This window comes from Lithobates pipiens, unplaced genomic scaffold (genome assembly GCF_037356315.1).
Source record: "Lithobates pipiens isolate NorthernLeopardFrog02 unplaced genomic scaffold, aLitPip1_a1.2 Scaffold_30, whole genome shotgun sequence".
Classification (NCBI taxonomy): Eukaryota; Metazoa; Chordata; class Amphibia; order Anura; family Ranidae; genus Lithobates; species Lithobates pipiens.
The window spans coordinates 90437859-90451748 of NW_027507791.1; the positions used below are offsets into that span (position 1 = coordinate 90437859).

The window sequence follows — 13890 nt, forward strand, 5'->3', positions numbered from 1 at the left end:
GCTGATTTCATTTTCCAGCAGGACTTGGCACATGCCCACACTGCCAAAAGTACAAATACCTGGTTTAATGATCATGGTATTACTGTGCTTGATTGGCCAGCAAACTCACCGGACCTAAACCCCATAGAGAATCTGTGGGGTATTGTCAAGAGGAAGAGAGACACCAGACCCAACAATGTAGATGAGCTGAAGGCTGCTGTTAAAGCAACCTGGACTTCCATAACACCTCAGCAGCGCCACAGGCTGGCTGATCGCTTCCATGCCACGCTGCATTGATGCAGTAATTCATGCAAAAGGAGTCCCAACCAAGTAAGTGCATACCATACTGTACATGGACATACTTTTCAGTAAGCCAACATTTATGTACTAAAAATCCTTTTTTTATTGCTGTTATGTAATATTCTATTTTTATGAGATACAAAATTTTGGGTTTTCACTAGCTGTAAGCCATAATCATCAATGGTAAAAGAAAGAAAGGCTTGAAATATATTACTCTGAGTGTAACACATCTATGTAAAATATCTGAGTTTCTCTTTTTGAATTGAATTACTGAAATAAATGAACCTTTTGATGATATTCTAATTTTATGAGATGCACCTGTATATATCTTTCTGTTAAGGAGCAGAGGTAATCCAGCAGCTGGGGTTCATTTCTACTGTTTAAGGGACTTTTTAGTCCTAGTGCACTGATATTTTGGGAATATACACATTTCAATGGTTGGCAGAGAGGAAGAGATACACGTTTGGGTTATGGGTTTATGTGCTAAGAAGAGAAATCTGGTAACGGTTATGCGAATATTCACTGCACCATCTTTCTCATCTTTCAACCCGTAGATACAAGTTAGTGGCTAAAATGTAATATTAGTTTGAAAAATACGACTACTAGCATCCAAAACCCTCTTCAATATTGGAATAGCTTTGGGCATCTCCACAACATATGTATTAGGTCATAAAAAAAAAGCGATGTGGGGTTCAGTACACCCCATGCAGCATAAATAATTTGGTTAACTTCTGCAAAGAGGAGAGGGACAAAACTGGTTTGTCACAAAAAGGTATCATGGAATTATCTTGCCTTCATTACTGTGGCCCCAAAAATACATGCCCTGATTTCTGCAACATTGCTAACAGACATTAATTCACTTTTTTCATACTCCCTTTACATGCTGTAATTTTTCAACATAATGGTAATTCCACTTAAATGAAGCGCAGAGGTAAAACACATTTTCAAACACATTTTGTTTTCCATAATATGATAATCCCATCTCTGTACCTTTTAGGCATTTGTTCTCCCTCACTTACAGTCTTAAGCAAAGCAGTTGTAATTTCCGAAGAACTACCAACCTGTTTTCGTAGGTCATCTTTTGTCGTTTTCCTAATCACGTGGGATGCCATGTGGACTGGGCTCTGTGACTGAGAATCTTCTGATACCCCATATACTGACTGGAGAAACACATAGGACAACAATGAGGATGACGAAAAGAACAAGTGTTTATAAAAATTCCATACCCAACTATACAAAGAAATTGTCCTGGAGTTTCTTGTGATTATCTGTGACTTCTACAGGTCCCCATATGGTTAAGCATGCATAGTTTTTGCTATCTTTATAAACAGATTTACACCTTTGTCCTGTGGTAACATATTGCAAAAGGAGTGTTTTACCACACTTTACTGTGAAGCATAGTAACTCATTCTATGCGGTGAGGTGCGGTGCAGTGTGGTGCTTTTCATTTTCAAAGGCACCCAATAGCACCAAATGCACCACAAAGAATCTGCGTTGACCTGTTGATCTGACTACCGGATATATACAGATTTCTGTACTGTATGTACAACCATATCTTGCTGTATATACAACTTATTTATTATTTCTGGTACCTAAGGTGGGGCATATGATTTTGATTTTGTCAACATCTGGATCTTGCAGAGGCAGTTTATGCCTATATTTTATCTATGAATTGTAATACTTTTTTGAATAAATATATATTTTATAGAATTTATTTATGTGTTCTCCCATATTGAGCCTACAAAGTCCGATCGATATAGGCGGCACTTGAATATTTTCAGCCCGCAATCTCTTTTTTCATGTATACATGCAGATGTGGCTAAGTGAAGTCAAATCTGTTTTTCTGTAATATTACCTGCCCATAACTACCCTCCTCTTTTTCTTTTTACTTATATGCTACATATAACCCCGGTGATTGTGTTTGCAATTATCCCTTTTGATAGTCTTTATTTTTTTAAGTCCTATTTTTTAAATCTTTTTTATGCCGTGTACCTCCCCGCCCCCCCCCCCCCCCATATTTAGCCATACGCCTATAATATGGGCTGCTGTAAGCCTATAATATGGGCTAGCTGTAACCATTTGATAATATATATTTAAATTGATATAATATAATGCCCCTTAGATTTTTAGATACGTACGTATCACTTTTTCTTTTACACCTGGAAGAGGCTGGAAGAGACCTTCTACCAGCCATGGCACCAGAGGTGTAAGTATGTGCGTGTGCATATAAATGTGTATACAGTGTTTGTTAGGGTTGCACAATTCAGTGCAATCAGTGCCAATACTAAGCATTTGCAGGAGTACTTGTACTCGTGCAAATGCTCTGATACCTGAAACCGATACCACTGCGGTGCGATTTGAGCCCATGCTAAATGCATGGGCTCAAATCGCACTGCAAAGAATTGCATGTGATTTGAACAGGAATGCAGTGCAAACCAAGGCTTGCTCAACAACTTTCACAGAGACTAAATAATCCTCACTGGTCTGGATTATTTTTATAAAAACATATTCTTTCATTTATGCAGGAAAAACGAAAAAACCCAGTAGTGATAGAAAGCTCTATTTGTGTGAAAAAAAGATGAAATAAATTTAATTAGGGTAAAGTGTTGCATGGTCGAGCAATTGCTAGTTAAAGTAGTGCAATACTGAATAGCAAATAATGCCCTGGTCATGAAGGGAGTGAAACCTTCCAGAGGTCGATTGGTTAAAAATTGCTGCTTAGATTTTTAAATGCTCTTTTCTGAAAACTCCAGGACTGAAAAATGCTGCTTAGCTTTTCTTTCTGTGTAATGTTCATGAGGGGCCTGGGGAGTTATAATTTACCATAATAACCCTGTCTATAATGTGCTGGCAGATCTCATTAACAGTTGTAAACTAGATTTGAATTCTGTCTGTCCGAACACAAGGTTGAAGATCTAGAAGCTTGGCTTTATTTTTAGGTATGCGGCTTGAACAGGAACACTTAAAAAATGCAATTTTTTCTAAAATGTCATTGCAAAAGTGGAAATATCTTAAAGAATGAAGTTCCTTTTTTGGTCTACCTGCTTTTTTTGTTGCAATCTCTTTACTGTTTGCACTCATCCATCTAGTACAAAGCTATGTACAGTGATTTGTTGCACTGTTGTTATTTGAATCATATGTTTTTGTTTTTATTTCTTTAAACCCTTTGAAAGCAAGAAAAGTATAAGGTACTGAGCCTAATGTAAAACAAACCTTTTTGACCTTTTGGGGATTCTTCATTCGACGACATTTTCTTATGTCCATTTCCGTTGTATTTACACATCCAGGCTAAAGAGACATTAAACACATTAGAAAAAAATACATCTAATCATCCAAAGCAGTTACACATAATTTTCCATTTGAAAGGTTATGCTTTTAGTTTTTAAACCCAGTACCTTAAACAGCCTATGTATGAGCATGTTACCTTGACAGTTAAAAAGTACACTACAGACAATCTGAAAAATATGGAAAAGTACACAAACTATCTATGAAGTGTTTTTTTGGGATTGTTTTGAAAAATAGGATTTTTGTTCTCACCGTAAAATCCTTTTATCAAGTTCATTGACGGACACAGCTCCATTAATCTTGACTGTAGGGACGTCCCCAAGCAGTGCCATAACGAGTGGTGGGAACAGCAACATAACTTCACCCACAACCAGAGGTGCTCCCTTATGGGGGAGTCAACATCTGAACCAACCGCATCAGAACTTGCGGTCAACATATGCAGCAGAGTGCATTGGAATTCAAAAAGGTAACTTTTTCTTAACCAGAAGAGTGTAAAATTACATTACACGGCGGCCTACAAAACTTTGTGGCCAAAGCAGGCATCAGAAGATGCGCTTATATCAACTTTGTAGAACTTTGTAAAAGTGTGAACGGACGACAAAGTCGCCACCTTACACACCTGAGCGACTGACGCTTGATGTCGGAAGGCCCAAGAGGTCCCAATTGCCCTGGTGGAATGGGCCATGACAGGAAAGGGGGCACCTGCCCCTTCAAGGCGTAAGCCATGACCACGATCTTTCTGATCCAACTGGAAATGGTGGACAACGAGACAGCCAGTCCTTTTTAGGACCAGCTACCGAAACGAACAGAGAATCTGACTTCCGGAAGGGAGCCGTGGCAGACAGATATACCCTTAGAGCCCGGACCATGTCCAGGGAATGAAGGGCCATCTCCTTAGGGTGTGTCGGTTTTGGACACAGAGATGGTAACACATTGTCTTCTTTGAGGTGAAAAGCCTAAACCACCTTCGGCAGAAAAGAAGTCTGCAAACGCAACACCACCTTATCCTTGTGGATAACTAGATAGGGTGACTTGCAAGACAAGGCCACCAGTTCCGAAATCCTCTTGGCAGATGTAATGGCCACTAGAAAGACCACTTTCTGAGAGAGCATTAACAAAGGGATTTCCCTGATGTTCTCAAACGGCGGTTTCTGAAGCGCCAATAACACCAGGTTCAGATTCCACGGAAGTAAGGGTGGACGCTCCGGAGGGGCTACATGCCGGACCCCTTGTACAAAGGTGCTCACTAAAGAGTGAGACACCAGGGGTCGTTGGAAAAAGACAGCCAGGGCTGATATCTGTCCCTTAATGGTGCTTAAGGCCAACTTCTGGTCTACTCCACGCTGTAAGAACAGCAGGACCATGGACACCGAGTAGGTGTGTGGACGCCACCCCATCTCCTCGCGCATGGAGATATAACCCTTCCATGTACGATGGTATATCTTCCGAGAAGAAGATTTTCATGCCCTCAACATAGGGGAAATCACAGAGTCAGACAAAACTCAGTTCCTTAACACCTGGCTTTCAACAGCCATGCCGTTAAAACCAGTGACTGTAAAGCAGGATGGAGTATCGGACGTTGTAACAGAAGGTCTTCTCGTATCGGTAACCGCCAAGCAGCATCCACCACCAGGCGTACCAGGTCAGCTTACCAAGGACGACGAGGCCAATCTGGGGCAATCAGTATCACTGGAATCCCCTAGGCCTCCACTCTGCGGAGCAGACGTGGTAACAGTTTTAGAAAGTTGTAAATCAGACGGTATTGCTCACATGAAGCCACCAATGCGTCTGACGTGTCCGACCAGGGATCTCTTGTCCTGGACAAGAACATCCGCACCTTTTGATTGAGCTGAGAGGTCAGGAGATCCACGTGTGGTGTGCCCCACCACAGGCAAAGAAGCCTTAACACTTTCTGATGCAGTGACCACTCTCCTGGGTCCAGCATCTGTCGCCTTAGATAGTCCGCCTGCCAGTTTACTACTCCCGGGATGTATATGGCCGACAGGGCCGGTACGTGCCGCTCTGCCCACCAAAGGATGTGAGCGACCTCCCGTGCTGCAGCCAAGCTTCTTGTTCCTCCCTGATAGTTGACATATGCCACCGGTGTGGCTTTGTCTGACTGGATCCTGATCGGACGCCCTCGTAGTCTCATCGACCATCTGGAGAGGCATAGTCTGATCACTCGAAGTCCGAGCACACTGATCGGCAACTGGGATTCCTCCCTCAACCAGAGGCCCTGGGTCGATTGTACTGCCAGTACTCCACTCCAGCTGGTCAGGCTGGCTTCTGTTGTGATCACTGTCCAATGAAGCGGTAGGAACGATTTCCCGGACCGAAGGGCTGGATATCTCAGCCACCAGAGAAGAGAGTCCCTGACTAACTGGCTCACCTGAATCTGCTGATCCAGGGATAACTAAGATTTGTCCCATTTTGTCAATATCTCCTTCTCCAAGACTCTGGTGTGAAATTGGGCGTACAGTACTGCCTCGAAGGAGGCCATCACGAGGCCCAAGACTCGCATGCAGAAGCGCAGCGACGACCACCTGCTGTTCATCAACAGCTATACTGTGGCTCTGAGAGTCTGCAGTTTGTCTGGAGAAACACTCTCGCTTCCACGGAGTCCAGCAGTAAGCCTAGGTACTCCAGGCATTGAGTCGGCACAAGTACCGATTTTTTGAGGTTCACCCACTCAAATTTCTGCAGGGTTTGCATTGTGATCGCCACATCCTCCCTTAATTCTGAGGCGAAAGCTGCTCTCAGAGGAAGATTGTCTAGGTAACCCACGATTGCGATCCCGCGTTGTTGAAACATCGCCAAAATTGGAGCCAATACCTTGGTAAAGACTCGGGGTGCTGAAGCCAAGCCAAAGGGGAGAGACACAAACTGGTAGTGGTCTTAACCTACTGCAAATTGCAGAATCCTCTGATGTCTGGGGGATATGGGTATGTGCAGGTACGTGTCCTGGATATCCAGGGATGCCAGGGAGTCCCCTGATGGAGTGCAGTGAGTATGGAGCGAATGATTCCATTCTGAACCTCTGTACTTTCACAAAGCAATTGAGGGATTTTAGGTCCAAGATTGGACGTACCCCTTACTTATTGGGGACTACAAACAGATTGGAATAGAATCCTTGAAACCTTTCCATTTCTGGAACAGGCACTATCATCCCGCGGCTGAGCAGGTCCCTTACAGCCTCAAACGGGGCCTCCCGGCGAGTCAGGAGTAAGGGTATGCTGGAGGGGAAAAATCTGTTTGGTGGCCAAGAGAGGAACTCTATCTTGTAGCCCGATAAAATCAGTTCGCAGACCCATTGGTCAGACAGCCGAGAGGCCAACCAGGCTGCAAACTCCCAAAGGTGACCCCCCCCCCCGAGTGATGGGGCAAACTTTAATGCGGTAGCACTTTTGCTTGATGGCTTGCGAGTCCAAGGACACTTCTGTCCCTCAGTAGTCGCCCTGTCCGACTGGGAGCATTTTGCTGAAGTCCTGGACAGACGAAAAAGCCTATTTTGAGCGAAAAATGAAGGCCCTTGCCTGCGGCGTGGCTCCTTACTCTTCCTGAACTGTGGGAGCAAAGTGCTCTTCCCACCTGTGACATTCTTAATAATGTCATCCATCAAGGCTCCAAATAGGCGCTCACCAAGAAAGGGTAAATCCGTCAAGGCTTTTTTAGATGCCTGGTCCGCAGACCAGCAATTCAGCCAAATCAGGTGCCGCAGCACCACTACTGAAACTGATGCTCTGGAGAGCAAGGGAAGTTTATCCAGGGCTGCGTTACAGACATACTTAAGGCCGTGCACTAACTGGTCTGCTAGTTCCACGCAGACAGGAGAGGAATGCTGCTTCTCCAATTCACGGTGCAATAGTTTTGCTCACTCAGTAAGTGTCTACGATACCAATGCTGTGGCCAGTACCAGTCGTATCGCTGACCCCACTACCATAAACATGGACCAGGCCATTGCCTCGGCCTTTCTGTCTGTAGGGTCCTTAAATGCAGGAGTCCCTTCTACTGGGATCATGGTTACTTTATTTAACCTGGATACTGGGGGGTCCATGACTGGGGGAGCAGACCATTTTTTAAGAAGGCTCTCCTCAAAGGGGTAACGCACTGCCATTCTTTTTGGGACTGAAAAGGTCCATTGCGGGCTTCCCCATTCCTTGTATATGAACTTATCGAAATAAGTCAGATAAGGAAACACCTTAGGTGTACGGATTGGCTTACAGGACCCAAAAGGGACCGCTACCTCAGCAGAGGATCCTGCTGCATCCTGTATTTTCAGGGTATCACACACAGCTGTGATAAGTGCTCCAACTAGTGCTTTGTCTTGCGTGGACCCGAATGCGGAATCATCCTCACTGTCCGATCGGTCCTGGTCAGCGTCCTCTGACACATCGGAGCAGGAGCCGCCAGTCACTGCGGGCCCGAGTCTGAGTCAGAACTCTCCCCGGAGGACGGGGGGCAGGGGCCGCTTTTTACTGCCTTTGCACCCGCACACCGCCTCCACCCTGGCAACAAACATTTCAAGGACCGCCGACAAAGCGTCCAAAGGCACTGCACTGTTTGCAGACGAGCCGGTTGCAATTGCAGGGAGGTCTGGGGAAGAAATATTTTTAATGCAATGCTGACCCACCCTGTCTGCCACCCTTGAGGACTTAGGTGAAGGTGCTCAATGCCACCCTCCTAGCTGCTGCAGACTGAGGGGCCCCCACCACTCGACCGAGCGCTGCGCCATGCTGTTACAGATACCTGTGCCCAGTGTCAGCTCCCAGGTGTCCAGAGCAAAAAAAACGTGCTGTTCTGAGGTACAGGAGCCAGCAATATGGAGAAAAACCTTGCTGAGGTTACAAGAAAATGGCTGCCGGGTGCCTTGTATAGAGAAAGATCACAGGGAAAATGGCCGCCGCTGACCATGTTTCTCACAGAGACTAACAGAAAATGGCAGACGAGCAACTGTACACAGAGAATATACACAGATAATGGTGGCAGTCAGCGCTAAGGCGGCAGCACATACAGAGCCCACAGACACCAGCAGAGAGACAGCCCAGGGACACAGACAGCCAGCGCAGTCCCCAATCGAGGATCAAAGCCCCCTGGAGGGCCCCTGGCTCAGGTACACACACCGCTCAACAGCCCAGTTATGCACCATCCCCCACAGGGGGGGGGACAGGGACAGAAGAAAGGAAGGAGAGGGACTCCCTAATCAACCAAATGCCCAGCTGCTCAATCCCGCCGAGGCAGGAAGAGCTGTACTTACCATCTGAACAAGCTAAAGGCATCCCATCACAGACCCACACCCGAGCAGTACAGGGTGGCTGTGGGCCATGTCACACTGTGACAAAGACATCTGTAGTCCGGTCATATGTGTGCCCCGGAGCATTGCGCTCACCGGCCGCCCCTGGAGCCTGAGGGACATGTCTCGGCCTAGGGTCTGCACACGCTCGATGGCCAGGCTGGGGAGACTACAAGGATCTATATTATCCAGCCTGTCACCCAGCCAGCTGTTGATAGAAGATCACAGGATCCTTAAATCTTGCGCAAAAGGCAAAAATCCAGAAAAAATCCCCCGGCAGAGAGCCTAGGTCCTTCTCCTTCACTAGGCAGAAAAAACTGAGCTGCAGGAAGCAGGCTGAGGGATTATAACCAGAGGGACCGCCCCCTGGGAGGAACCGTACAGTTCTGTTGTTTTTCACATGTATTACATGTTCTGCCTAGTCCTCTCCTGAAGGTGGCGTAATAATCCTACAGATTAATGGAGCTGTGTCCATCAATGAACGAAAGAGAAACATAAAAACATTTCACTCTGTATCTAACTGTCACTAACCTGATGTTTTGCTATCACATAATTCTGAGTCTGGGATCTTACAAGATCCAAGTTTTTCTTCCATCTAATTTGGCACATACATGTAGTGGTCTCCCCGACTTCCAAGGGCCTAATGGTAACCCCTAGAGCAAGGGAGAACTGACATTCCTCCTCAGGGTGCAGGTTACTAGGCATAGTGGGTGTAGTGCAAGCTGGAAACATTGGGCGCCAGTCACTTTTTGTAAAAATGAACAAAGAGAGTTCTATTTCTCTTAACAGGAATGGTGGGGAGAGAGGGTTTAAGGCACAGAACACCCAGAGGCAAATGCAATAGCAATTAAGGCAAACTCCGCAGACAAAAATAGAACTGGGCAGACAGCAATACAGAATGAGGGTCTTTAAGCTGAATGCAGCAATCTGTATCTGGTAGCAACCACTGTCTCCTATGGCAACAACTTCTCTCACATTATCTTACTGCAGATCTTCCAGTTTAACTCACAGTAACCCACTGTAGATCCTTAAGCTCAGCTCCCCGTCTTTTACTAGACTTCTTGGACTCTGGGCTACCTGCTGGATTCCCGAGCTTCACCCACAGCTAACCACTGTACTTTACTTTATCTTCAAGCTTTACTTACAGCTACCCGCCATAATCCTTCAAGCTTTACTCACAGCTACCTGCTGCCTTCCTGGATTAGTCTCCACTGAAGCTTTCCCGCTACTTCACTGTCCCCGGCTAGTGAAGCATCTGCTCTAGTACTCCTTCAGAAATTCATCCCTTCCAAACTTGCCTACTGTAACAGGAGTGGTAGCCCCCTCAGGCCGAGCCTCTAACACATGCGGTTCCACTCCAGGTTTCCAGTTTAACCTTGGCTGCTCCTCATTTGTAGAACCTAGAACTGCTAGATGGGCCTTAGGGGACCTAGCAGCCAGCATGCCTCCTGGATAGGCCTAGCAACCAGGAGCTTCTCAACACACACCCACTCAGGCTGCAGCCTTGGGCGTGAAGAACTCCGATCACCTGACTCCTCCCAAATAAATAGCCTATCCCATCATATACAGCAGTCAAAGAAACTCCTGCTGATTGGCTGAGACAACCCAGTTACCATTACCTGAATTTATGGTAATCCATCATTCTAATACCAAAAGCAACAGTGCCACCTATTGACAGAAGAGAGAGACTACCCTAAACTCAGACTTAGGACCGGGATCAGTGGATCAACCGACAAATTAGCCAGGCTAGTTACTACATAGACCAACTAGATTTATTAGCGGTCGTGTTTAGGACCAGGGTGCTACATATAGTATGTGGTCATTCAGGAAAAAAATTAACTATTTACACCTCTGGTGCAACTCCATTACATTTTAGGCTTCATTCACACACAGGTGTTTAATCACACTGCAAACCCTGGCGGAAAGAATCCATTGGTTCTTGCAGCTGCGATTCCCAGTGAGGATAGCTGCGTCCATCGAGCCCCAACACTGCAATGACAGGCTGTTGGCGGCCACAACTATTTGTGACTGTTCAAACGGCCAGCGATGATTGTAACTGATGTGCGTAAAGTCACAATTGCACGTTATCGCTGGTTGTGCAAACAGCTGTGAACAATGACAGGCTGCAATCCCCACACAGCTGTTAATCCCAGCTGCAGGAATGAGTGAATTCTTGCCACTGGGATTCGAATTGTGGTTAAACATCTATGCAAATGGTGTCGTAAGGCTAGCACTACATGAAAGGAGATGTCGATCTATAGGGGGAGGTTTGCATTGCAGATAATTCACTTACAATAGGTTGGTCTCATTCCCAGATGCATTGTGATTGTCTGGTTTGGGAAACCTGAATGCAATTAACCCAGGGGGATTGTATTAAAAACTAAGCTAAACAGAGATGTATTGTTTATTCAGCAGTTGCTCTTGATAATATGCATGGTAATCATTTATCTGTGTATCTACTAGAGCTGCATCGATTAATCGTCAAGAATCGTTATCGCAATTTTTTCCCCCCGTCGTGATCTTGACAAAAGTGTTTCACGATTTTTGCTATGAAAAGAATTCTGTCTGCTCTTCTGAAGCAACAGCCATCAAAAGAAAGGAAGAATCACAACATTCTTTAGCAGTAGAACTAATGCAGGCCATACATGGTCAAATTTCAAACAAATTTTCTTTTCAAAATCAGAAAGTTTTTTTTTTTTTTTTTAGTGATCTGATGATGCCACCATTGATTTTCGAAATTCCGCCGACCAAGCCTTCAATTTCACCTGATGTTGCTACAGAAAAGAATTTTCCTAGCCGGGAATCTTCTTTTCTTTCCGTAAATTTTCTTTTCTTGCACATGCGCATTTTTTTTCTTATTACATTTCTTGCACGATTCTCCCATCATTGATTAGAAAATCGTTCATTTTTCGAAAAATTTCCAACATGTCCGATTCCTCAAATTTCATTGCCGCACGAAAATCGGCCATTGCTGTAGCCCACTAATGGTGCAAAATTTGTACAAGAATTCTTAGATACGATTTCCGAAACTTACCACTTAAACACTAAACCTTTTTCTGACATTTGTTGGTTTCAAGTTAAAATCCATTTTTTTTTTGCTAGAAAATTAGAACCCACAAACATTATATATATATTTTTTAGTAGAGACCCTACAGAATAAAATGGTGGTTGTTGCAATATTTTATGTCACACTGCATATTTGCGCAGGGGTTTTTCAAATGCAATTTTTTTGGGAAAAAATTACTTTAATGAATTAAGAAAAACAAAAAACTAAATGTAAAGTTAGCCCAATTTTTTTTGTATAATGTGAAAGATTTTACGTCACGAGAATCATGAGCGACTCATGATCATTTTATTCTAAGCAAATAAATTGTGATTTTTATCTATCTATCTATCTATCTATCTATCTATCTATCTATCTATCTATCTATCTATCTATCTATCTATCTATCTATCTATCTCCTCTGATCCCCGCTGAGAAGGTGGATGACAGGTCCGTGTCCACTCCACTGATGCAGAGAGGTCATGGACACAGCCCCGCTGTACTCTATGGAAATGTTCCTCAACTCCAGTCCTCAAGTACTCCCAACATTTTGCACAGGTGATTTGATCAGTTTCATTGCATAAGTAATTACCACAGGCGTTTCATCTGAGGAAAATCCTAAAAACATGGCCTGTTGGGGGTACTTGAGGACTGGAGTTGAGAAACATTGCTCTATGGGGCTGTCGGATGGAAACGAACCGCCTATCCGTCTCTCACTTTAAGAGTGTTGTTACCCCTAGGACAAAGCATGTATTAATCCTCACTTTTTTTAAGTGTACCTTTAAAGTGAAACTCCAGACATATATAAAAGACACAAATTAATGCAGCTAGATATTCATTAATAAATAATGAAACATTTTTTAGGAGCAGCTAGTGTAAGTACCTATATTCCTGAATTTGACTCAGTATCTGCCCCTTGCTATCCCTTATACAGCAACACTCATACTTAGAGAAGGAGGAGGCAAGATTTGGGGACCAATTAGCAAATAGCACTTTGCAGGCATTTCAGGTGTGCTGCCCATTGATTTCAATGGCAGGGGTGGTTTAGGAGCGGTGTATACAACGCTCCCACACAGCCCCAAAGATGCTGCTTGCAGGACTTTTTTTTGGTCCTGTAAGTGCACCGCCCCAGTGTGAAAGCACTCAGGCTTTCACACTGGGGAGGCTTGAGAGACACTTTTCAGAAGCTTTACAGGCGCTATTTTTAGCGCTGAAATGCCTGAAAGCGCCTTCAGTGTGAAAGGGGTCTTAACTATGTGTTGTGAAGAAGAAAAGTTTATGAACTGATGCTCTTAAGGTGAAATAGATGTGTTGTCTCCAAAATGGAAAATAGTTTGTGGAAGCTGCTGCATGGCATAAATACTTCTGTGCAGATATGTAGGTGCAGGTACGTAAAAAAATAAAATAAAAACTACCATAATGAGTAAGTACAAGGTATATGTATGCAGTTTTTTTTTTTTAAATGGATAAAGTAGTGTTAGACTTATGTCTGAAGGGGAGCCACAGGGAGACTTAACTCTGTAGATAGATCCTACCCCTTAGGGCTGTTTATCTGCACCCATACGGATGTCGGACTGGGTGCAGCAACTGTATCCATGCAACCACTGCATCCCAATTGACATGAATGGGACTGCCTGCACAGGGATGCACGAAACACCTGTGCATTCCCATGTGCATAAAACATGGCCCGTATATGAGCCTACGCCCCATGTGAACAGGGCCTTAGTAGGAATTAACAGGAATTTTGTTAGTTGTGTTTATGTGTGCTAATAATGATTTGAGTGTATTTTTTGTGAAAATAGTGATTTAGTAAACATTTGGGCAATTATTATGGGGATTGTACTGGCCCCTTGACATTTTTTTACTGCACCTCATATCAGACAGGCTATATTCGGTCCTGGGTAAAAATGAGAAAATGTACCATTTAAAAAAATAAATAAATAAATATATATATATATATATATATATATATATATATATATATATATATATA

The 13890-nt window shown here is 44.1% G+C and overlaps 1 protein-coding gene across 3 annotated transcripts in view; it reads right to left on the reverse strand.

The window, feature by feature from the left end:
- Positions 1 to 13890, reverse strand: part of RGS6 (regulator of G protein signaling 6) — a 796961-nt gene that overhangs the window by 70362 nt on the left and 712709 nt on the right. For all 3 annotated transcript variants that reach the window (XM_077464598.1, XM_077464599.1, XM_077464600.1), the window contains 2 exons: positions 3493 to 3567; positions 1341 to 1439 (listed from right to left, as the gene is read on the reverse strand). In XM_077464598.1, coding sequence (XP_077320724.1) covers positions 1341 to 1439; positions 3493 to 3567 — 174 coding nt within the window. The remainder of the gene's footprint in view (positions 1 to 1340; positions 1440 to 3492; positions 3568 to 13890) is intronic.